The sequence below is a fragment of the Rhinopithecus roxellana genome, chromosome 13 (assembly GCF_007565055.1).
Source record: "Rhinopithecus roxellana isolate Shanxi Qingling chromosome 13, ASM756505v1, whole genome shotgun sequence".
NCBI classification, from domain to species: domain Eukaryota; kingdom Metazoa; phylum Chordata; class Mammalia; order Primates; family Cercopithecidae; genus Rhinopithecus; species Rhinopithecus roxellana.
In genome coordinates, this window is record NC_044561.1 from 117,640,972 (window position 1) to 117,666,761 (window position 25,790).

Below are 25,790 nucleotides of genomic sequence, written 5' to 3' on the forward strand. Positions count from 1 at the left end.
CTGCCAACAAGGATAATTTGACTTCTTCCTTTCCAATTTGGATGCTCATTATGTCTCTCTTTTGTCTAATTGCTCTAGCTAGGACTTCCAGTGCTATGTTGTATAACAGTGGTGAAAGTGGGCACCCTTGTCTTGTTCTAGATCTTAAAGGCTTTCAGTTTTTCCCCATTCAGTGTGACACTGGCTGTGCATCTGCCATACATGGCTTTTATTGTGTTGAGATATGTTCGTTCCTTCTATCCTGTTTTTTGAGGTTTTTTATCATGAAGGGTTGTTGAATTTTTCAAAAGCTTTTTCAGCATGAGTTGAAATTGTCATGTGGTTTTTGTCCTTCATTCTATTGATATAATGTATCACACTGATTGATTTGCATATGCTGAACCATCCTTGCATCCCTGGGATGAATCCCACTTGGTCATGATTAACGATCTTTTTAATGTGTTGTTGAATTCTTTTTGCTAGTATTTTGTTGAGGATTTTTACATCAATGTTCATCAGGGACACTTACCTGTAGTTTTCTTTTCTTTCTTTTTTTTTTTTTTAATGTGTCTTTGTCTGGTTTTGGTATCAGGGTAATACTGATCTTATAGAATGAATTTGGAAATAAGCCCTGCTTTTGATTTCAGTAGCATTTTAGGTCTCAAGGGAGTAGCTTCAACTCAGAGCCAGTGTAGAATATACCTTGAAAGCTCTAGGTATTTCTCTCTTTCTTGAAATTTCTTCCTTTTCTCTGGGATACACCCAGGTAAGTGTCAGGCTTCTCTGAAGAGCTTAAAGGAAGATAGTTTATACTTGTGACAGTCACAGGAACTTTTCTCAAGGAGATCTAGCCTTCCCTACATTTCATGGGCCCCAGGACACTGAACTGGGTAAGAGATTACTTCTGCAGTTTACTTCTGCAGGACAGTTCTCTGGGTGTCCTTGGACTGACCCAGTTCTCTCCACTTTCGTGTTTACAATTCTCTAAAATAACAGTAGAATGTGCTAGAATGTAATATCTTCACATAGGAAGGGACTAGCCAGAACTTCCTGGGCTCTGTTCCAATCCTCCCAAAGCCCGCCCAGAACAGGATGCCCTTCAGTGCTTTAGTCCAGTGATCACATTGCCCTGGGGCATAAAACCCAAGCCAAGCTACTTCCGGGTTCCCACTGCTGCAGTGCAAGTGAGGCATACACAGTCAAGACATTATCCACCTTGGGCAGCATTCCTGAGCCTTGGGGGGCCAGGCTTCTGTTGTCCTTTGCTGCCTATCTGTAACTAATAAATCTGCTTCATGTAACTTGTGAATATGAGTGTTCTGTCCCACCGGATTCAGACAAGTTGGTAGCCAGTGCATGGTGAGCCTGTTTCACCACTTTATTAGTCTGTTTTCACACTGCTGATAAAGACATAGCCAAGATTGGGCAATTTACAAAGGAAAGAGGTTTAATTGGATTAACAGTTCCACGTGGCTGGAGAAACCTCACAATCATGGTGGAAGGCAAGGAGAAGCATGGATGGCATGATTACATGGATGGCAGCAGGCAAAGAGAGAGCTTTGTGCAGGGAGACTCCAGAGATAGATAGATGAAGGAAGGGAGAAAGGAAGGAACAGAGAGAGAGGGAAAGAGGGAGGAAGGAAGGAAGGAAGGAGGGAGGGAGGGAGGGAGGGAGGAAAGAAAGAGAGAAAGAGAGAGAGAGAGAGAGAGTAAGAAAAGACAGAAAAGGCAAGAGAAAGCAGAGGAGAACAGCAAGAGAAAGAAAGAAAGAAAGAAAGATAAAACAAATAAAAGAAAGTAAAGAAGGAAGAAGATAGCATGAATGAAGGCAGGAAGGAGGATCTGGAAGGCACTACACGATACACCATCAAGAACACCCCCCTCCCAAAGAAATAGAAACGAAGAAGGAAGGAAGGAAGAAAGGAAGGGAGGAGGGAAGGGGAGGAGGGAGAGGGAGGGAGAGAGGGAGGGAGGGAAAGAAAATGGCAGACTCAGTATGGGCTGGAAGACATTAGAAACCCCTCACCCACCTGTTCTACATATGGAACACCAAGGCCCTGCATGGGGTGATGTCTGGTTTGGTCAGGATCCCACTGTAAGAGGGATAGAGCCCCAGGAGTCCTTTCCTGGTCCCATTATTTTTATTTTTATTTTTGAGAGACAGAGTCTCACTCTGTTGTTGCCCAGGCTAGAGTGCAGTGGTGAGATCATAGCTCACTGCACCCTCAAACTCATAGGCTCAAGTGATCCTCCCACCTCAGCCTCCTGAGTTGCTGGAACTACAAGCGTGCACCACCATGCCTGGCTCCTGCTCCCATTCTGTCTCTCAGAACATCATTGAGAAAATCGAGTGGAAGATAGGAAGTGTCAATACATAGGCATTTACTCAGAAATCCGTCAGCTGCCTACTCTTCTATGAGTTGCCATCAGGTGCTTCAGAAATGAAGAGGACAGGGGCTATCAGAGTTCAGTAGTCAGGAAGATGAACAACACTGCCAGGACTGTGGTAGCAGGTGTCCCCAAAGTTTAGACTGTTAAGAAAGGTCTCTCCGTCATTACAGGATTCCTGCTGGGGAGGGCAGTAGGGGCTTCTAAAGGGCATATTTTCTTTAGCTCGTTGGTTCCTCACTGCCAAAGTCACAGACTCAATTGCCCAGATCACATCAGCCTATCTCCAAAGACCTGTTTGGTTCCTTTCTAGCAACCTACATTACCTAAAGGCCTTAGTTTTCTCATCTCTGAAATGGAGCTGATAATAATAGCTTCCATTCATTGACTACTAACTATGCACTTTGAAATTTACATTAAAAAATTCTGTCAAAAAAAAAAAAAAAAGACAATTAAAGCCTAGTGCAGCAGAAAATATTGTCCTCACTTCGTAGTTGAGTAACCAGCTCAGAAAAACTAAGTGATTTGTCCAAGATCACACAGCTGAGGAGCTGATTGGCAGAACTGGAAGGTGATCCGCTTGGCTCCAGGTCGAGTGCTTCTAATAACTCCAGATGAGAGTCCACTTATGTCCCCATCCATTCACTCCACATCACTCGCAGCAGCACAGCAGGTGCCTGGCAGATGGAGCATGATCAGGAAATGCAAGCAGAAGGCAGGAAGGGCTGAGAGGAGTGGAGGGTGGGAAATTAGCAACAGCAGCTTGTTAGGGCAGGGCCCCAATAACTTTTTCTTTTTCTTTTCTTTTTTTTTTTTTTGAGATGGAGTCTCACTCTGTCGCCCAGGCTACAGTGCAGTGGTGCCATCTCAGGCCACTGCAACCTCCACCTCCACGGTTCAAGCAATTCTCCTGCCTCAGCCTCCTGAGTAGCCGGGATTACAAGCATGTGCCACTGTGCCTGGCTAATTTTTGTATTTTCAGTAGAGACGGGGTTTCACCATGTTGGCCAGGCTGCTCTCGAACTCGTGACCTCAAGTGATCTACCCACCTCGGCCTCCCAAAGTGCTGGGATTACAGGTGTGAGCCACTGCACTCAGCCCCCAATAACTTTAGAAATTAAGAGACTAACCAGAGGTGGCTCCCAGGCTCCCACCCACCTACCTCCTAGGCACTCCCACACCCCAGATGCACATGCCCTGGGCAGCCACACCCTGACAGAGAAGGCATGGCAAGTGGCAGGGCTCAGTGAGAAGGTCCCCAGCCTGGTCCCCAAAACTAAGCAGCCCAGGAACCAGTGCCAGGCAGCTCTTAGCTCACCTTTGGGCAGATAGCACCTCAAACAAGATGGGGACCTACTTAAGCCAAAAGGACACCACAGACACAATGTGCTCTTTCCTTTTACAGCTCTTCTGAAAAACAGTTCTTATTCTCCCTCATCCCCTAGTGAACCCCGAAACCAGACTGCAGAGTCTCAGAAACTCCATTCCCATGCTGGAGCACTGGAACCTGGCCATTCACTGACTACACTTTTTTCTTTTTTTGAGACAGGGTCTCACTCTGTCACCCAGGCTGGAGTTCAGTGGCGCAGTCTTGGCTCCTTGCAACCTCCACTCCCTGGGCTCAAGTCATCTTCCCACCGCAGTCTCCCAAGTTAACTGGGACCACAGGTGCATACCACCATGTCCAGCTAATTTTTTTTGTATTTTTAGTAGAGACAGGGTTTTGCCAGGTTGCTCAGGTTGGTCTCAAACTCCTGAGCTCAAGCGATCCACCCTCCTTGGCCTCCCAAAGTGCTGGGGTTATAGGCATGAGCCACTTAGCCGACCCTGACAGTGCATTTTGACTACCCATGAGTCAATAAAATTCAAAAGTCATATGCATGGGTCTTCCCCCCTGCCCAATTTTAAAGTAAGTTATGGTTCTGGTGGCACATCAGAGACTTATTGAGCACTTGAAAGGCATTTATCTAGTACCTCCCATGCGCTAGTTCCTGTTCTTTTTATTTATTTATTTATTGAGACCGAGTCTCACCCTGTTGCCCAGGCTGGAGTGCAGTGGTGCAATCTCGGCTCACTGTAACCTCTGCCTCCTGGGTTCAAGTGATTCTCGTCCCTCAGCCTCCTGAGTAGCTGGGACTAAAGGCACCCACCACCACGCCCAGCTATTCTTTTTTTTTTTTTGCATTTTTAGTGAAAATGGGGTTTCCCCCATGTTGGCCAGGCTGGTCTCGAACTTCTGACCTCAAATGATCCACCCACCTTGGCCTCCAAAAGTGCTGGGATTATAGGCGTGAGCCACCATGCTTGGCCTCACTAGTTCCTGTTCTGAGTACAAGTGTTAATTCATTTAGTTCTCACAACCCTTTAAGTTCTTACACCCATTTTACAGTTGAGGAAACTGTGGCCCAGAGAGGTCAAGGAACTTATTAAGGAACAGCCAGAGTGTGGCAGAGTCAGGATTTAAACGAACGCAGTCCATGATAATCTTGCCATTCCTTTGCTTGTCTAAATGCTTTATATAAACCGTCTCTGCCTGAGCTGGTAACAGTGTCAGGGTAGATTAGGGAAACACCTGCTTTTGACCCTCAGCACACTTTGGGGTCTCTCCTTTCACTGTCTATGCCCAGCTAGACTGTAGACCTGCTGAGGGCAGGTCTGTATTTCTCTGAGTTAATGGTGCATCCCTTGTGCCTAGCACTGAGCCTGGTACACCGGTGCTCCTCAGCTGTTGGAGCAGTGAAAGCTGAGTAAGTTGAGGCACTATTAACCCCACCACATGCTTCAGAAACTGACGCTCAGAGACACTGACTTAGTCGAGGACACACAGCTGTGAGTTCTAGTCAACATGAGCCCAGGGCTTTCTGCCTCCAGGTTCTACACTAGACATATACCACTTACTCTTTTTATTCCTCTTCACCTTCTTTGTGATGCTAAGATCACTTATTCTTTGCAGTGACTGCATTTATCACTAAAATGGAGTTGCTATAATTTATCTAACTGATTGGCATTTAGGTTCTTGATAATCTTTCACTCTTATAGCCAGCTGTAATAAAACCTTTGTCCTTAGCTTTGCTCACTTCTTGAAGCATCTCTAAAGCCCAAATCCCTAGATTGAAATCACTGGGTCTACATATTTTAAGTGTGTTTTGTTTTATTTTGTTTTTTGAGAAGGAGTCTCACTCTATCGCCCAGGCTGGAGTGCAGTGGCGCGATCTCGGCTCACTGCAACCTCTGCCTCCCAGGTTAAAACAATTCTCCTGCCTCAGCCTCCCAAGTAGCTAGAATTACAGGCGCGCACCACCACGCCCGGATATTTTTTGTATTTTTAGTAGAGATGAAGTTTCACCATACTGGCCAGGCTGGTCTCAAACTCCTGTCCTCAAGCGATCCACCGGCCCTGACCTCCCAAAGTGCTGGGATTACAGACGTGAGCCACTGCACCCAGCCTACTACTAGGTCGCCATCTAAACAGGTGGGACCAACTTACCTCCCCTTTTAAAGTATGAGAATACTTGTTTTCTGTACTCTGTGTGTGTTCAACTTTAAAATTCCCCAGAGACTGTATTCGAGGTTTCTGGGACAGTTTCTAAAGGTGTTTAAACTGTAAAGGATTTCTCCTAACGGAACCTACCTTCTTGACAGTTATCAAAAATATTTTTATTTTGGAGACTTTAAAAGACCTGGCCAGTCATGGTACCTCACTCCTGTAATCCCAACACTTTGGGAGGCCAAGGTGGGTGGATCACCTGAGGTCAGGAGTTCAAGACCAGCCTGGTCAATATGGTGAAACCCTGTCTCTACCAAAAATACAAAAATTTGCCGGGCATGGTGGTGCATGCCTGCAATCCCAGCTACTCGGGAGGCTGAGGCACAGCATTCCTTGAAGCCAGAAGGCGGAGGCTGCAGTGAGCCGAGATGGCACCACTGCACTCCAGCCTGGGTAAGACAAGACTCTGTCTCAAATAAATAAATAAATAAATATTACAAATAAATAAATAAGACCTCTGCAGTTTATTCCTCTGGGAACTAGGTCCAGCTCCCCATGTCCAGTAAACCTATGTGAACACGTGCAACCAGGCCTGAACTACATTTGTACGTTGATGTAGAGAAAAAGGAGGCAGGGCTGCAACAAAGTGCACCCAGAGGTCTGCTCCCCCATCACTCACCAGGAAACCAGCTGCCACATCAGCTGTGAGTGGGAGTTTCTTTTCATGTTGTTTCCAAAAATAAAAGCCATAGTCAGCTTGGGAAGAACTTTTCATCAAGTAGAACAGAGAAACAGAGTAGAAAAGATTCGAAGACTTGGTGAGATTATACAGTCCACCCCCATCGTTTATTACAGGAGGAAATTGAAACCCAGAGATGTTGAGTGACTAGTTCAAGGTCACACAAATGAGTGGAAAAACCAGCAGCAGAACCCAGTTCAAACCCAGCTCAAAGCCAGGTGCTCTAACTTCCAGCTGAGCATCTTAGTCCATTTTGTGCTGCTATAGCAGAAGACCATAGACTGGGTGACTTATAAAGAACAGCGACTTATTTCTTACAGTTCTGGAGGCTGGGAAGTCCAAGATCAATGGGCTGGCATCTGGCTAGGGCCTTCTTGCTACATCATCCCATAGTGGAAGGCAAGAGAGCTAAATATTTTGGGGGCTAGGGGGACAAACTCATCCTTTATAAGGATGCTCCTCTCATGTTAACAAACCCACTCTCCAAGTAATGGCATCAATCCATTCACGAGGCCAGAGGCCTCATAACCTGATTAGCTCTTAATGGTCCCACCTCTCAATGCTGTTGCATTGGGGATTAAGTTTCCAAGACATGAACTTTGGAAAATACATTCAAACCACAGCACTGAGTGCTCTTTATGTTATAGCAGGGAGTATCTATGATCTCCACTCACAGTCCTTTAAGGCTGCCTTTCTTCCAATCTCAGCTGCTTTTAAAAATGACAGGAAAGTGAGGCTTCTTGAAAATGGATGTCCGCATAAAAATCATGGTAATATATCTATGTGCCTTTGTGTGTGCTGTCCCCACTGCCGTGGATTCCTTTCTCTGCCTAACTGCTAGAACTCCTCCTCATCCATCAAAACCCAAAGAATTGCGGCCTTCTGTGAAAATATTCCCTGACTCTCCAGGGCCTCTGGTTGTTCCCTGCTCTACGTTCTTGGCCCTGACCTTGCCCCAACACTCAGAACACTTTACGGCGGGACTGGTTCTTCTCTACGAGAGGGAAAACTCTTCCAAGGCAGAGATGGACCAAATTCAATTTTGCAACCCCAGCACACAGCTTAAGCTACAAAAGGATGGACTTTGAACCATAATCTCCATAAGGAGGGGAGTTTATCATTCCACCCCAGCTCCCAGCTCACAGTGGGAGCCCAAGGAGGGTTTGTTGCTGCCAAAGGAATCTGAACAGGGAAGTTCTGCAATGGGAGGAGATTCTAATCCTGGGGCCACGGAGCTTTCGACAGACACTTCCTGGACGTGCCAAGCAGGTCAGGCTGACAAATGAGTGGGCACTAAAAGGCACAAGAAGCTCTCACATGTGAACAGGCCTCCAGGGCTACAAAGCACTTGCTAAGGTGACCTCATCTGAGTAAACTTTGAAAATGCTCTTCAGTGTTGCTTCTGTGAGGCCTCCTTCACCTTTTACCAAGAGGACTGCTCCCAAGTCCGGCTGATCCTGACCTCAGGACTATAAGACACGAAAGTGGCACAGAGGGAAGGAGTAAGTCAAGCTAAGAAATACACGACTGAACAGGCATTTTTTTTTTTTTTTTTTTTTTTTTGAGATGGAGTCTCGCTCAGTCGCCCAGGCTGGAGTGCAGTGGTGGGATCTCGGCTCACTGCAAGCTCTGCCTCCCGGGTTCACACCATTCTCCTGCCTCAGCCTCCCAAGTAGCTGGGACTATAGGCGCCCGCCACCACACCCGGCTAATTTTTTGCACTTTTAGTAGAGACGGGGTTTCACCGTGTTAGCCAGGATGGTCTCGATCTCCTGACCTCGTGATCCGCCCGCCTCGGCCTCCCAAAGTGCTGGGATTATAGGCATGAGTCACTGCGCCCGGCCTGAACACGCATTTATATTACAAGACCTGGGGGAAAAACAGGAGCAACTCTAGCCGTAAAATAACCTGTATATGACAAGTTAAATTTAGAAAGAATTACCTACTTTTACCAAGTGGACTAAGGTTTACTGGGCTCTGTACTTCCTTAAGAGTATTAGAAAAAAACACACAAAACGCTGAAATGTGGGATTTCATTATCTCAGTTTACTTTCATTTGCTTGTTTACACACACGATCTGTGTGTATATAACAGTGGCAAAAGTCATTCTCTAAATACAGTCTGGTACCCAGACTATGACAGATGCACGTGGAAAATGAGGCATCAGTGAATTAATCTCAACATAGAGAGGCAAAATAAGCATGGCAATATTCTATGATCACAGATGCCCCCAGAGCCTGGGGGTGACAGACACTTTTCAACACAATACAGTTTTAACAAAAGACCCCGACTCCAAATGGCACCCAAAATATATTCGTTTCTCTGCCGTCTCTAAAGGAGTCAGAAAGTTCTAAAGGCTACTCAAGAAAAACGAGGCAGGGAGACTATGGCCTGCTAAGCACAGATGCTGAGCACTTTGCATGCCCCATTTCCCTTCATCGTCTCCACCTGACAGACAATGGAAACAAGGTTTGCCATGATCACACAGCTTTCAGGAGTACTGCCAAGATATGAACCCACACCTCATGTTTGCTTGAGCCCAAATCATTTCACTTATGTCAGGCTGTCTCACATAGGAATAGAAAGCATGCTCCCAAGGAAAAGGCAAGGGGGCTAAGCATGGACAAGTGGTGGAAGCCTCATCGATACAGAAGGCTCTGCAATGGACACTTTCCACATAGAATTAATTTAGTGCTGAGCCCGAATCAGACCCATGTGGGATAAATATCTGGAGATTTAAGTGTCACAAATGAATTTCTGGGGTCACCCTGTGCCTATTCCCTTTTAGTGCTGAACACGACACTTAGGAGAGGCTTTTTTTTTTTTTTTTTTTGAGATGGAGTCTCACTCTGTCACTCGGGCTGGAGTGCAGAGGCGTGATCCTAGCTCACTGCAACCTCTGCCTCCTGGGTTCAAGCAATACTCCTGCCCCAGCCTCCCGAGTAGCTGGGATTACAGGCGTGTACCACCCCACCTGACTAATTTTTGTATTTTTAGTTGAGACAGGGTTTCACCATGTTGGCCAGGCTGGCCTGGCCTCAAGTGATCCTCCCATCTTGGCCTCCCAAAGTGCTGGGATTACAGGTGTGAGCCACCGTGCCCGGCCTAGGAGAGCTTTCAATCCCTTCAACAAGCCCCTGCCATCTGCTCCATGGCCACTCCCACCACTGGCTTCTGGGTGTACGCAACAAGGGTCACATCTTGCCAACGCCTCCAAAGCACCATGGTGCCACCTCCCATATCTCATCACCTGTGTTTCTGCTCCTTTTGGGTGCAACAAATCATGACTCATTGTGACTGATAAAGTTAACCTGCAACTTGATGGGATACGAAATATTTAAAATATATCTTTATCGTAAAAGATTTTACACCGAAGATTCACCCTCAACCACCTAAGTGTGCGTGAAGCCGGTCAGGTGTGCTGCTTCTCAGTCAATGCTGCTATTAGGCCTGATTGGAGAGAGGGGTATCAAGGCGGCTTTAAGGGTGATTACCCCAACAGCAAGGGGCTCACTTTGAAAGGCTTAAGGAGACAGTCTGGGAGAGAAGAAGGAACATCTTATCACAGGGTGTGGAACTGTGCCTTTGTGGATGGAGGTGACAGGATTTCTCACCCTTCCCAGCACTGTCACAGCAAAGGCCATAGAATGACAAAGCTAGAAACTGAAAAGTGCTGCAAAGGGGAGAGAAAAACGAAACTGATTTCAAGGGCAGTTCAACAGGCCCAGGTATGGTTTGGTTTAGTTCAGTTGGTGATGCAGGTAACAGGAGGGAGGAGCCACAGCCATGCCACCCTTTAATAAGGGTGATTTTGCAAACAGGTTGGCTTTTTGCCATCAGAGGGAGGCATTTTACTTCACTTCTGAATTATCATAATCTTGTCCAAAAGGTACAGATGCCCTGGGCCACAGCAGAGTGATCAATGCACTCAGCACACGACCCTGAAGCACACTATTCAGCCTATACCACTGATACGTGGTCAGGGAAGTTTCGGTGAAAGAACGCATTCTGCAACATTACCCTGATTCACCTTACAATTCATCAGGTTGTTACTAAAATGCCTGCTTTCTGGTTTGATTATCTTATTTATTTACAGAAATGGGGTTCTCACTATGTTGCCCAGGCTGGTCTCAAACTCCTGGGCTCCAGTAATCCTCCTACCTCAGCCTCCCAAAGTGCCAGGATTCCAGGTGTAAGCCACTACACCCGGCCCGGGTTTCATTGCTAACAGTGAAAACAGCCCCACGAGGTGGAATTTAAGATCATAATCCCAGAGTTTAGTTTACAACAAGTACATTAGTGTTCCAAACCAACCAAACAACCAACCGACAAACCCTCAAAACAACCTACATGTGCCAGAGTGTAGCATTGGTGGTGTGAGTTATTTTCAGGAGTTTCATCAACAAAGAACAAATGCCATAGTTCTTATCAAAAACTGTAAAAGATTCGCTCAAAACAAAACAGAAAAAAAAGTAATCTTATTGCTCCAAAAAACCAGCATATAGTAATTGAAACACGGACAGAAAATGATCATAACCCACTACATACAAATCATCCAATACTTGGTTGGAGAGGCACTGCATCTAAAAGGGCCTGTTTTGGTGGCTAATCACAAGTCATAAACATTTCATGGATGAAACAAATATTACAACCAGAGAGTGTCCTTCAGGCACCAGGGTGTTTTTATAAAGAACGCTGCCTGAGCTGGGCGCAGTGGCTCACGCCTGTAATCCCAGCACTTTGGGAGGCCGAGGCGGGCGGATCACCTGAGGTCAGGAGTTTGAGACCAGCCTGACCAACATGGAGAAACCCTGTCTCTACTAAAAATACAAAATTAGCTGGGCATGGTGACGCATGCCTGTAATCCCAGTTACTCGGGAGGCTGAGGCAGGAGAATCACTTGAACCTCGGAGGCGGAGGTTGTGGTGAGCCGAGATCGGGCCATTGTACTCTAGCCTGAGCAACAAGAGCAAAACTCCATCTCAAAAAAAAAAAAAAAAAAAAGAACCCTGCCTGAAACAGATGCCTATGCAGAACTGACCGGCGGGAAATACTGTTTTGTTTCTTCTGTTTTCAGACGGAGTCTTGCTCTGTCACCCAGGCTGGAGTGCAGTGGTGCAATCTTGGCTCACTGCAACCTCCATCTCCTAGGTCCAAGCAATTCTCCTATCTCAGCCTCCTAAATAGCTGGGACTACTGGTGCCTGCCACCACACCCAGCTAATTTTTGTATTTTTAGAAGAGATGAGGTTCGCCATGTTGGCCAGGCTGGTTTCGAACTCCTGATCTCAGGTGATCCACCTGCCTCAGCCTCCCAAAGTGCAGGGATTACAGGTGTGAGCCACCATGCCGGGCTGGAAAATACTGTTAAGTAACAGCAGTAAGAGCCATGAAAATCTAAAGACTACTAGAACCAGGGAGAAGGCAGCAAAGGAGTCCCAAGGCTCTGGGCTCCCCTTGAGCCACACCATAGAGGTTTTCCTGATTCTGCCGTTTTGGTGAGCCTTAGCTCCCCACTCCAAGGACAAAAGGAGTGTTCCAGATAAAGAGTGTTACCAGGGACAAAAAGTGCCTAACTGGGAATGGTGGTGCTTGCAACACTGGTGATGTTGCCAAGAATAGTCTGAGGACTAAACTCACTCCCCAGACTTCAGCACTACCCACCAAAACTGCCTGGTACACTTTCCCTCTGAAGTAGGATCAATAATTTAGCCAAATAACTAAGCAAAATATATATTTGAAAAATAGATTAGCCATTGTCCTTCTGTCCCCACCCTGTTACTCTTTTATTTCTTGTAACTATCTTGCTTCAAATTCAAACTACAGCTCTGGGGAGGAAGTCCTGGGGAAAAGGCTTTCGGATACCAAAACCCGTATGTCCCGTACCAGCCTAGCAAACCAAACAAGGTGCCGAACACCTTCTGGGACAGGTTGTGGAAATAAACAGCTGTGCACAGAAACATCAACACCCAGATGAAAGTCAGAATGCCCAGGGCCACAACCAGGGTGGTGATGGCGGTGTGGAGGCAGTGGCTTCGGTCCGTCTTCACCTCATGCAGCACGGACATCTCTTCAACAATCATGAGGGCGCAGAAGGTCAGCAGGAAGGAGTGACCTGAGATGTCAAAGCCATGCCAAAAGCCCCCTTCCTGGTGGCACTGCTGCTTGCTCTGGTGTTCCCTTCTGACCCCCTCCAGGGCCGGGGACTGGTAGCAGCTGCCCGTGTAGTGTTCGATGTTGGAGAAGATGGAGGTGCAGATGTACCAGATGGCCGTGCCCACAAGCAGGGTGCTCAGCCGCCGCAGGACCAGGCCAGCCTTGCCGGTCAGATGGTAGTTGGTGAGGGCAATGAAAGGCAGGAGGAGACAGAACGTCCAGGCCCAGGCCATTTTGACAAAATACCTGACAGAGGAGGAAAGCGGAAGTGAAGAGAGGGAACACGGCGGAGAGGACACCATGTCAGGACTCAGGTCTCTAGACTGCCAGGGGAGGGAAGATGAGAAAACCGATCAAAGCTACAGATCATAGCAACTATCATGCTTTAAGTACTTACCATATACTTCACTTACTAAGTACTTCATTTATTTATTTATTTATTTATTTATTTATCTATTTTATTTTTTATTTCTTTTTTGAGACAGAGTCTCGCTCTGTCACTCAGGCTGGAGTGCAGTGGCGCAGTCTCGGCTCACTGCAACCTCCACCTCCCAGGTTCAAGCCATCCTCCTGCCTCAGCTTCCCGAGGAGCTGGGATTACAGGTGCGCATCACTCCGCCTGGCTAATTTTTGTAGATGGGGTTTCACCTGTTGGCCAGGCTGGTCTCGAACTCCTGGCCTCAAATGATCCAGCCACCTCGGCCTCCCAAAGTGCTGGGATTACAGGCATGAGCCACCGTGCCCAGCCCTCCCCTCCTCCCCTCCCCTCCCCTACCCCTGTGTAAGTACTTTAAATGTATTAACCAGGTAATCCATTCACAACTCTATGAGTTAAGTACTGTTATTATCTGCCTTTAACAGAGAAGAAAACTGAGACAGAGGGAAGTGCTCCACCCAAAGTGGAGGCCGGAAGTGCAGGAGCCGGATTCAAATCCAGGATCTGTGGTGTCAAGCACTATGTTATTTACTTAGGAAAATAATAAAAATATATAATAATAATTGAGCATCTCATGCCAGGAGCTTTCACACACATTCACTTTCCCGTAGAGCACTCACATTTACCCTGGGAGGAAGGTGCCATTGTTCCATTTTATAGACAAGAAATCTAAGGCTCAGGAAAGTTCAGTACCTTGCCAGGGTCACACTCACACAACCAGCATGCACAGATTAAACCACGGTTTGGACAGCCCCCAAGCTCATGCTGTTTCTCCCATACCATACGTGGTTTTTTATTTTTTATTTTTATTTTTTAGACAGGGTCTCACTCTGTCGCCCAGCCTTGCGTGCAGTGGCACAATCACACCTCACTGCAGCCTCAAACTCCTGGGCCCAAGCAATCCTCCTGCCTCGGCCTCACAAATAGCTGGGACTACAGGTGTGTGCCAATGTGCCTGGCTAATTTTTTTTTTAATTATTATTTTTGTGGAGATGGGGCCTTGCTATGTTGCCGACACTGGTCTTGAACTCTAGGCCTCAAGCAATTATCCTGCCTCAACCTCCCAAAGTGCTGGGATTACAGGTATGAGCCACTACACCCAGCCTGGTTCTTTCCCAATGGCAGAAACAGTCTTAAAACAATGAGCTTTACTTTAAGCCAAAGACACGGGTTCAAATCTTGACACTTACTTATTATACCTCCTACCTCTCCAGCCCTCAGTTTCTTCAGCTATTAAACAGAGCTGGGAGGAACAAATGATTTTTAAGATCCCTTCTATATCCCAGGATTCACTAGTTCCCTCTCATTAATCAGCATAGAGGCTTGGAACAAAACTCCAGGATCGATGACTACCTCCAAACCACACAGGGGTGTGTTGTCAGCCAGGCCACTTGGCTCCCAGCTCACCTAGGCCAGAGGAAGCAGCAGCTGCCTTGTCCGCCTCTCGGTGCTCACAAAGGGCGGCTGACCTAAACCCAGGACAGAAACTTGGGGCCACTACCACTTTCCTGATCTATTCTTAGCCCAGCCTCTCAGGGTGGGTGAGGAAGGAAGGTGGACCAAGGACAGAAGGACTCTTTTCTAGGTTCCAATGGCTTCTCAGGCACCACCCCCGGGCCTGTCACTAAAATCTTCACTGGAACTGATAAGGAAGATCTTGCCAGAGCCAAGACCCGTCAGGCATTTGAGGAAGCTGCCTGTGAAAGGAACCAGGGTTTTAAGTAGATAACCAAAGTTGGGCTGACTTTCAGGACACGCCGGAGACACTTATTCTGGAAAACACTTAGGTTCACATCAAGAGAGCAGTTTTATCTTTCAAAGTTTCCCTTTATGACTGCAACAGAGTTTTTGTGCAATAAACTTTCTAACCAGGAGTTGTGAAAAAAGCAAGCAAGCAAGCAAAGAAGTGGATGGGTGAAGTTAAGGAGATGTCTCAAAGCGCTCAACTGGGATTGCTTTTCTGGGCAACTGCCATGCATTCTGAGTGGCTGAGATGATCCAAGGAGATCCAGGGGAAAGGGCACAGATTAGGGGGTTCCACTCCTCTGTGACTATCTCGGAGCGGGGGCTCTGCCTGTCACAGGCTGGGGCGAGGCTCTTCCACTGGTCGTAATGGGATTCTGCCACACGCTGGGGGGATCTGATCTGACGCAGGGTGGGGTCTCTGCAGGGTCTGACACAGGCAGGCAGGACAGAGGTGAGGTGGCATCTCCCAAACAGGGCAGGGATCAGCTCCTAACTCCAAGGGGAGGCGGGGGAGTGTCGACATGGGCTGGTTCGTCCCCACCCCATTCCACATCCCTACACACAGAGACACACACGACCCCGCTCGTCACCACCTGCCCAGTCAAGCTCAGGCTGCCCAAAGTGGGTCTGCACACACGAACTGCTAGTGACACCAGCTACCCCGGGGCCTCCCAGGCGTGACACGCGTACAGATGCTGCTGTCACGGCTAGGAGGAGGACCTCCCTCCAATGACTCGTCCACCACGGCAGGTAGCACCGGCTTCTCTGGGCGAGGCGACAGCGGGCCGGCTCTGGCGGGGACAGCAGAGGATCGGGGTGCACTCACACGTTGAGGACGTTGCGCTTGTTGCTGAGGTAGCTCTCGGGCAGCGGGGACAACTCCTTGAGGAGGGAGCCCGCCAGCATGGAGGCCACCAGGGCCCAGGGCAGGTAGCGCCTAACGGCCGCCCGCACCAGCGTCCCCCGCAGCAACCACTCGCAGCGCTCCAGATGCTCCATGCCCGATCTCATCGGCCACCGTCCTCCGCTCCGTGCCCTCTCGGCCACCGTATCGCCCTTCGCCCGGACCTGCGCCTCCACCTTCCTTCGAGCGCATGCGCACCGCCCGCGAGTCCCACCCCTTGAGGCGTGTTTGGGCTCCGGAGCCCACGCGCACCCCCTGGTGGCCGCTGCTGCCTCAGGCCCGTGCTGGTCCCCGAACTCCTCGCTCCTCTCCTCTGCGCTCTCCCGGCCGCTCCCAGTCCCCGAGCCTCCGCGTCTTGCTCTTGTCTGGGAAAAAGCGCTTGTGAAAGTATTTGCTGGAGGCTGGAGGAGGATAAATGTAGCCCTGGAGAATTGGAGCAGTAGTCACAGCATCATTTGGTCTTTCTTGGAGCCTCGGAGACACCTCTGCCGTCTTAGCCTTAGTTTTCTCACCTGTAAAATGCCAGAGACAAGAGATCAACCTTTCCCAAAAGCTAGTTTATGAACTCGGGGGTTCATTACGTTGGTACAGGTAGAGGCACATGAGATGAAGTTTCCTTAGGAATAATTATTGTATTTATTTATTTATTTATTTATTTATTGTTTAGTTAATTAGAGAGGGGGGTACCTCTCTGTCGCCCGGGCTGGAGTGCAATGGCACCGTCACAGCTCACTGCAACCTCAAATTTCTGGGCTCAAGCAATCCTCCCACCTCAGCCTCCCGAGTAGCTGGGACCACAGGCGGGCACCCACCACACCTGGCTAATTTTTTTAAATTTTTATTTCAGTAGAGACAGGGTTTTGCTTCGTTGTCCAGGCTTGTCTCAAACTCCTGGGCTCAAGCGATCCTCCTGACTTGGCTTCCTAAAATGCTGCAGTTACAAGTGTGAGCCACCACGCTCTGCAATTATTAAATTTATTTATTTATTTATTTATTTATTTTGAGACATAGTCTCGCTCTGTTGCCCAGGCTGGGATGCAGTGGCGCGATCTCATCTCGCTGCAGGTCTCTGCCTCCCGGTTCAAGCGATTCTCCTGCCTCAGCCTCCTGAGTAGCTGGGATTACAGGCATGCGCCACCACGCCCGGCTGAATTTTGTTTATTTTTAGTAGAGATGGAGTTTCACCATATTGGCCAGGCTGACCAACTCCTGACCTCAAGTGATCTGACCTCTCCAAATCCTGACCTCAAGTGATCTGTCAGCCTTGGCCTCCCAAAGTACTGAGATTACAGGCGTGAGCCACCTCGCCTGGTGCAATTATTACATTTAAAGTTTAAATTTCTAAACTTATTTTCACCTGGGCAATACAGTGAGACTCGGTATCTACAAAAAATAATTTTAAAAACTAGCTGACATGGTGGCTCAGGCCTGTGGTTCCAGCTACTCAGGATTCTGAGGTGGGAGGATTGCTTGAGCCCAGGAATTTGAGGTTGCAGTGAGCTGCGATGGTGCCATTGCACTCCAGCCTAGGCCACACAATGAGACTCTGTCTCAAAAAACCATACAAAGAAACACAAAACAGCTATCTATGCATGTTGAATGAAAATGCTGGATGCTGGGGGTTAAGGGAGGTCACACGAAGGTGTTGGAGACTCAGTCGCTCAGTTTATCACAAAGCTAACCTGGTTAGGGCTGGGTGTCTATTTCAGTTTCCCAACCTTGTACTCATTCCTTTACCCCAATGTTACTTTCCTGTGGCAGCTCTAATAAATTACTATAAACTCAGTTTATTTTTATTCCCTTTTTTCTTTAGTTTTAAATAGAGATGGTGTCTCACTATGTTGCCCAGGCTGATCTGGAACTGCTGGGCTCCAGTGATCCTCCTGCCTCAGCCTCCCCAAGTGCTAGAATTGTAGGCATGAGCCACCATGCCCTACCCTAAACTCAATTTTATTTATTTTTTATTTTTTATTTATTTATTTTTTTACTTTTTTTTTTTTTTTTTTTTGAGACGGAGTCTCGCTCTGTCGCCCGGGCTGGAGTGCAGTGGCCGGTTCTCAGCTCACTGCAAGCTCCGCCTCCCGGGTTTATGCCATTCTCCTGCCTCAGCCTCCGAGTAGCTGGGACTACAGGCGCCCGCCACCTCGCCCGGCTAGTTTTTTGTATTTTTTAGTAGAGACAGGGTTTCACTGTGTTAGCCAGGATGGTCTCGATCTCCTGACCTCGTGATCCGCCCGTCTCGGCCTCCCAAAGTGCTGGGATTACAGGCTTGAGCCACCGCGCCCGGCCAAAACTCAATTTTAAACAACAGAAATTTATTCCAAAGTCGCAAACCCAGCCAATACACACATATAGAGTCATATCAAGAGATGGACATTTTAGGCAGGTGTGGTGGCTCACACCTGTAATCCTATCACTTTGGGAGGCCGAGATATTTCAATCTTGGCTCACTGCAACCTCTGCCTCCCGGGTTCAAGCAATTCTCCTGCCTCACCCTCCCAAGCAGCTGGGACTACAGGCATGTGCCACCACACCTGGCTAATTTTTGTATTTTTAGTAGAGACAGGGTTTCGCCATGTTGACCGGGCTGGTCTCGAACTCCTGGCCTCAAGTGATCTTCCTGCCTCTACCTCCCAAAGTGCTGGGATTACAGGCATGAGCCACTACACTTGGCCCAAAGAAAACATTTCTATCAAAATATTCATCTGACTAGCTGCCCAAAATAATTTCATGTCTCTATACCAAGGACAGCTACCACACCGGGAAATGTTAGCCTGATTTATGCCTACAATGGACTCATGTTTATAGTCTCATGCAGAGAATCAACAAATTAATGAAAATAATAATTCCTTGAAACCATCTTAAGATGACCTTCATATCTGTAAATTGCATTTATCTGATTAGAGTTCTTATGTAGCAAGATGTTTCCAGGCCTTCAGAATGCTTGGTTTAAAAAATAAAATACAGTGGTAATTATACCAATTTGGCATTTCGTGATTGGGAATAAAAACTGCAGAGCCGGAAAGGTATATTTATGAAGGCAGCTTGTAAATAGTATTTGATACCATCTCTGTCTCCTTAAGTTTGTCAGGTGCTCGATTACTGTGGCTTTCCTTAGCAAACAGCATAAGAATTTAGAGCAGGGAGGCTGGGTTTGAGTGCCGGTTCTCCCCCTTATTAGCTGTGTGGTTACCCCAAAGAAAATCCAGATACATCCCCCAACCCAAGAAGGAGGGAAAGACTGCTCGGTGAATACAAACACTAAATATCACCCCAAAGGACTGTCCAAAGAGTACCTTCTGAAAGGTTCAGGATTTGTATTTTTGAGAAAGGAAATGGGTTTGTTTCATTTGAAACTGCAGTTTCATTCCTAGAGGGTCCTTCTTTCTTTCTTTCCTTCATTCCTTCCTACCTTCCTTCCTCCCTCCCTCCTTCCCTCCCTTCCTTCCTTCCTTTTTCTTTCTTTCCTTCTTTCTTTTTCTGTCCTTCCTTCCTTCCTTCCTTCCTTCCTTCCTTCCTTCCTTCCTTCCTTCCTTTCTTTCCTTCTTTCCTTCTTTCTTTCTTCCCCCCCTTTTTTCCTTGTTGTTGGGTTTTTTTGTTTTTTTGAGACAGGATCTTGCTCTGCACTCCCAGGCTGGAGTACAGTGGTGCGATCATAGCTCACTGTAGCCTTGAACTCCTGGCCTCAAGCAATCCTCCTGCCTCAGCATCCCAAGTGCTGGGATTACAGGCATAAGCCACCACGCTTGGCCATCATGGCTGAAGATTTTTGAAGACTGGGTTAAACTCAGCCGGAAAAAATTGTTGCAGGTCTCTAGAGAAGTTTTTGTATTAAAAAAAAATTGAACCAATATTGGGAAATACATATTTATGTTGTGAGTGCAATGATGGGCTATAGCCAACTCATACCAGCCTGCAAGAGCTGATGATTAAATTTTCAGAACTTTTGCAGGCCAATTGTCAAACACAGCTGTATTAAGAACTGCATTATAGAGCCTGGGCCTGTTGACTCACCCCTGTAATCCCAGGACTTTGGGAGACCAAGACGGGTGAATCGCTTGAGCCCAGGAGTTCCAGACCAGCCTGGGTAACAGGGAGATCCCATCTCTACAAAAAATACAAAAATTAGCCGAGCATGGTTGTCTGTGCCTGCAGTTCCAGCTACTCAGGAGGCTGAGGTGGGAGGATGACTTGAGCCCAGGAGACTGAGGCTACAGTGAGCTGTGATCATGCCACTGTTCTCTAGCCTGGGTAACAGAGCAAAATCCTCTCTCAAAAAAAAAAAAAAGTTACATATATTAAAAAAAAAACTGAAAATACTCAAAACTCATTAGTTACTAATTATTTTACTATGTTTTATTATTATCTGTGCTCTTGGGGTAACTTACATCTATTGTTCCTGTATGGTAAGCTCCTGCACAACTCTTCCCAACTCTATTCAGTGATGTCACGTTGGGAGCTTGAAATCAGCCACTGGGGGGAGTATTTACACTATGGAAATTGGCAAGTGCTACAAATCAGGGATCTATTTGGTTTGTCTACACTGAGAGTCAACTCCATTTGTCAAAATTTGGTTGAATTGAAACCATAGGTTGCCTATGGTTACAAGAATCCAACAAAAATCAATAAAAGCATTCTGTGAGAATCAATTAGCTATAGTTATTACAAAGGGTATTTATATATTTCCTCCCTCCCCTCCCCTCCCCTCCCCTCCCTCCCTCCCTCCCTCCCTCCCTTCCTTCCTTCCTTTTTTTTCAAGTTCTCACTCTGTTGCCCAGGCTGGAGTGCAGTGGCATGATTATGGCTCACTGCAACCTTAACCTCACTTGGCTCAAGTGATCCTCCCACCTCAGCATCCCGAGTAGCTAGGACTACAGGCGGACTAAATCAGCCACCGCCTCTGGCTAATTTTTGTGTATTTTTTTGTACAGATGGGGTTTCACCATGTTGCCCAGGCCGGTCTCAAATTCCGAGGCTCAAGCAATCCACCCATCTCAGCCTCCCAAAGTGCTGGAATTACAGGTATAAGCCACTAAGCCTGGCCATATATTTTATTATTTGTAAACAATGTGCTACACATTATTTTATATTAAGAAACATTTATAATAAACATAGGTAGGTATATACTTATACATATTTCCCTAGAGAGCCAATAGTTCAACTTTTGTTTTTTTTTTTTTTTTTTTTTTTTTTTGAGACAGAGTCTTGCTTTGTCTCCCAGACTGGAGTACAGTGGCACAATCTCGGCTCACTGCAACCTCCACCTCCTGGGTTCAAGTGATTCTCCTGCCTCAGCCTCCTGAGTAGCTGGGATTACAGATGTGCATCATCATACCTGGCTAATTTTTGTATTTTTAGTACGGATGGGGTTTTACCATGTTGGCAGGTGTGAGCCACCACACCTGGCCTTAATAGTTAAACTTTTATCAACAAATCACTGGTCATGGTCTAGTACACACATAAAAATTTATATAGTGTATGAGCAAATATATATGCTAATAGGAATATAGAAATAATTTTATGGCTGGGCGAGGTGGCTCACGCCTGTAATCCCAGCACTTTGAGAGGCGGAGGCAAGCAGATCACCCGAGGTCAGGAGTTTGAGAACAGCCTGGCCAACATGGTAAAACCCTAACTCTACTAAAAATACAAAAATGAGCTGGGTGTGGTGGCACACGCCTGTAGTCCCAGCTACTCAGGAGACTGAGGCAGGAGAATCGCTTGAACCCAGGAGGTGGAGGTTGCAGTGAGCTGAGATTGTGCCACTGCACTCCAGCCTGGGTGACAGGGTGAGATTCCGTCTCAAAAAGAAAAAAGAAAAGAAGAAATAGTTTTATGACAATTTATGGCAGAATTTGCCTCCACCATGTGTGAAGCACTCTGATGATTTCTACTCAGAAATTTAATTCAATTTTTTAAAATGCTGGTCATGACCCACTGAAATGATTTTATAACTCACTAATGGGTAAGAACCTGTAGTTTGGAAAACACTGCATTAGGAGATTTTGAGGCATTAGAGAACAATGCTGCTACACTTTCACCAGAGGGTAATAGAAGACCACAAGTATCAGGGTTCTGCCCTGCCTGAGACTTCAGTGGGACCACCTAATTGTTGGTTTTCACCTTTCATTTGTCTATTCTACAAATACTTATTAGAAGTATATGGTATCTGCACAAATAAATGAAAAGATATCCATTGTTCATGGACTGGAAGATTTAATATTGTTAAAGTGCCCATACTGCCCAAAGCGAGCTATAGATTCAATGCAATTCCTACCAAAATTCCAATGTCCTTTTTCATAGAAATAGAAAAATACCTTCCTAAAATTCATATGGAACCACAAAAAACCCAAATAGCCAAGGCAATCATGAGTGAAAAAACAAAGCTGGAGGCATCTTACTACTTGATTTAAAACTATACCACAAAGCAACAGTAATTAAAACAGCATAGTAATGTCATAAAAATAGACATATCAACAAATGGAACAGAGCAGACAGCCCAGAAATGAACCCATGCATATATGGTCAATTGACTTTTGACAAAGATGCCACCGATATACAACAGGAAAAGGACAGTCTCTTCAATAAATGATGTTGGGGAAAACTGGATATCCACATGCAGAAGAATGAAACTAGACCCTTATCTCACACTATGGACAAAAATCAACTGAAAATGGAATAGAGACTTAATATAATACAAGAAGTTATAAAACTACTAGAAGAAAACATACGGGAAAAGCTACACAACATTGATTTAGGCAAAGATAATTTGACCCTGAAAGTACAGGCAAGAGAAGCAAAAACAGACAAAGGGGATTGCATAAAAATAAAAAGCAGGTCGGGTGCGGTGGCTCACGCCTGTAATCCCAGCACTTTGGGAGGCCGAGGAAGGTGGATCACCTGAGGTCAGGAGTTTGAGACCAGCCAGGCCAACATGGTGAAACTCTGTATCTACTAAAAATACAAAAATTAGCTAGGCATGGTGGCGGGCACCTGTAATCCCAGTTACTCAGGAGGCCTAGGCAGGAAAATCACTTGAACCTGGGAGGTAGAGATTGCAGTGAGCTGAGATTGTGCCACTGCACTCCAGCCTGGGTGACAGAGTGAAACTCCGTATAAATAAATAAATAAATAGCTTGTTCACAACAAAGGAAATAATTAACAGAGTAAACAGACAACTACATATTGGGAGAAAATATTTGCAAACCATACGTCTTATAAGGGATTAATGTCCAAACTATAGAAAGAACTTAAATACCTCTATAGAAAGAAAACAAATAATCTTATTCTAAAATGGGCAAATGACTGGGTGTGGGTAGCTGCCACTATAGTCTCAGCTACTTGGAAGGCTAAGGTGGGGCATGGCTTGAGCCAAGGAGTTCCAGGCTGTAGTGAGCTGTGATCACTCCACTGCACTCCAGCCTGGGCAATGGAGTGAGACCCTGTCTCTAAAAAAAAAAGCAAAAAGAAAAGGCAAAGGATCTGAATAGCTATTGCTCAAAACAAGACAACATAGAAATGGCCAACAGATATATGAAAAAATGCTCATCAACATAACTAATCATTAGGAAAATGCAAATTAAAACCACAATGCAGTATCACCTTATACCTGTTAGAATGGCAATTAGGCTATTATAAAAAAGACAAAAGATAAGTGTTGGTGAGGATGTGAAGAAAAGACAGCACTTGTACACTGTTGGTGGGAATATAAATTAGTACCTGCATTATGAAAAACTGTATGGAGGTTACTCAAAAACTAAAAACAGGATTACCATATGATCCAGCAATCCCGCTCTGGGTATTTACCCACAAGAGCCGAAATCAGTATGTCAAAGAGATGTTTGCACTCTCAAGTACATTGTAGCACTGTTCACAACAGTTAAGTTACAGAATCAGCCTAAGTGTCCATCACTGAGTGGATGGATGGATAAAGAAAATGTGGTATATATACCCACCAAAATACTATTCAGCCTTTAAAAAAAGGAAAGAAATTCTGTCATTTGTGGCAATGTGGGTGGAATTGGAGAATGTTATACATATTGAAATAAGCTAGGCACCCAAAGACAAATACCATGTGGACAAAGACAATACTTATATGTGGAATCTAAAACAATCCAACATGGCCAGGCGTGGTGGCTCACACCTGTAATCCCAGTACTTTGGGAGGCCGAGGCAGGTGGATCACTCAAGGTCAGGAGTTCGAGGCCAGCCTGACCAACATGGCAAAACCCTGTCTCTACTAAAAATACAAAAATGAGCTGGGTGTGGTGGCAGGTGCCCGTAATCCCAGCTACTCAGGAGGCTGAGGCAGGAGAATCGCTTAAACCTGGGAGGTGGAGGTTGCAGGGAGCTGAGACTGCGCCACTGCACTCCAGCCTGTGGGATAGAGCAAGACTCTGCCTCCAAAAAAAAAAAAAAAAAGGTAAAACAATCGAACACATAGAAGCAAAGAACAGAATGATGGTTACCAAAGGCTAGGGGGTGAAGCGGGAATGGGGAGATAATGGTAAAAGGGTACAAAGCCTTAGATAGAAGGAATAAGTTGGTTTTTTTTTTTTGAGGGCTATTGCATGGCATGGTGAATATAGTGCATAATAGTGTACTGTACATTTTGAAATCATTAAAAGTAAATTTCAAATGTTCTTGCCATGAAAGATGATAAGTATTTGAAATAATGAACATGTAAATTAGCTTGATTTAATTATTCTACATCGTATTCATAAATCATAACACCACTTTGTATCCCATAAATATATACAATTATAATTTGTCAATTTATAATAAACTTTTTTTTTAAAAAAGAAGTATATGGTCTCTGACCTCAAGGAACTTAGAATCTAGTGAAAGTGATAATAATTAAATTATTCAGTCAACTACCATTTATTAGCTACTTACTCTGCACCAAGCATTGGGCTAGACGCTGGTACTTCTAATATCTTAGATAGGTGAGTTTCTTTAATAACTGCAGATTTATCACCCTTTAAGAACACAGTTTCCCAGGTTTGAGGCAGAATATTCAAGATGAGGCTGGATCAGCTTGTCAACCCAAAGCAAGAAAATGTTAAAGCAAATAAGGAGATCATTAGGCTGAGGTTGTCTCCTGTGTCTAGAGCTCTTATGTAAACAAACCAAAACTTAACTAGGAGGTATTTCTTGTAAATGACAAAACCAAAATAAAACAAAACATGCTCAGTCGATCACAGCCAACCAGCCAATTGGTTGTGTAACTAGGGTCTTCCCATTACACCATACCCACATAAGACAAAGCCTAGTTGTAGCCAATTAGGCGATTTCTGTTCTTTGCTTCTGTGGTCAGCCTATAAAAGCTTGCTGCTCACACAGCTAGTAGAGTGAAGCTCTCTGAACCTCTTCCAGTTTTGAGTGCTGCCCGTTTCATGAAGCGTTCTTTGCTCAAAGAAACTCTGTTAAATTTATTCTGTCTGAAGTTTTTCTTTTAACAGTTGCCATAAGCTCTCTAAGACTGCTAAGGTCAGGAGAACACAGGAATCAATAGAAAACCCTCCCACAGGCCAAAGATGGGCAACTTGAGCGTAAATAATAACCGCAATGAATGGAAACATACAAATATGTTTAAATCCAACGGTTTGTAATGGTACTTGAAAAACTAATACCAACTTTCAGAGGAACCAGCTCATTATTTTGAAAACTAGTGAACAAAAGTAAAGAATCAAGCAATTTTTTTCTGTCTTTCCTGTGTGAACTGAACCACTGAGCAGCCAAACAGTAGGTGAGTTTCTTTTTATAGAAATATCTCAATAAATGGCTGAGTGCGGTGGCTCACTCCTGTAATCCCAGCACTTTGGGAGGCCGAGGTGGGCGGATCACAAGGTCAAGAGTTCAAGATCAGCCTGGCCAACATGGTGAAACCCCTGGCCAACATGGTGAAACCCTATCTCTACTAAGAAAACAAAAATTAACTGGGCATGGTGGTGCAT

The 25,790-nt window shown here is 45.8% G+C and overlaps 1 protein-coding gene across 2 annotated transcripts; it reads right to left on the reverse strand.

Moving 5' to 3' along the window:
• Positions 1-8,619: 8,619 nt before the first annotated feature.
• FITM2 (fat storage inducing transmembrane protein 2) lies at positions 8,620-16,026 on the reverse strand. 2 transcript variants are annotated; one of them, XR_004052791.1, is made up of 3 exons: positions 15,757-16,026; positions 11,894-12,994; positions 8,620-11,359 (listed from the first exon to the last, which is right to left on the reverse strand). XR_004052791.1 is itself a non-coding variant. In XM_010384283.2 (2 exons), exons 1-2 carry the CDS (start codon positions 15,939-15,941, stop codon positions 12,379-12,381), a joined length of 801 nt encoding a protein of 266 aa, XP_010382585.1. In that variant the 5' UTR covers positions 15,942-16,026; the 3' UTR covers positions 11,864-12,378. The 2 variants fall into 2 exon arrangements, 1 of the variants encoding a protein (XP_010382585.1); XM_010384283.2 differs by lacking the exon at positions 8,620-11,359 and having other exon boundaries at positions 11,864-12,994.
• Between the last annotated feature and the right edge of the window lie 9,764 nt (positions 16,027-25,790).

What these genes read in the sequence shown, in the direction of transcription:
- FITM2 (XM_010384283.2), bottom strand. Translation starts at nt 15,941, where the DNA reads ATGAGATCGGGCATGGAGCATCTGGAGCGCTGCGAGTGGTTGCTGCGG. An exon ending in AAGCGCAACGTCCTCAACGT is followed by an intron (nt 12,995 to 15,756) that starts GTGAGTGCACCC and finishes CTCCTCTGTCAG; the next exon opens with GTATTTTGTCAAAATGGCCT.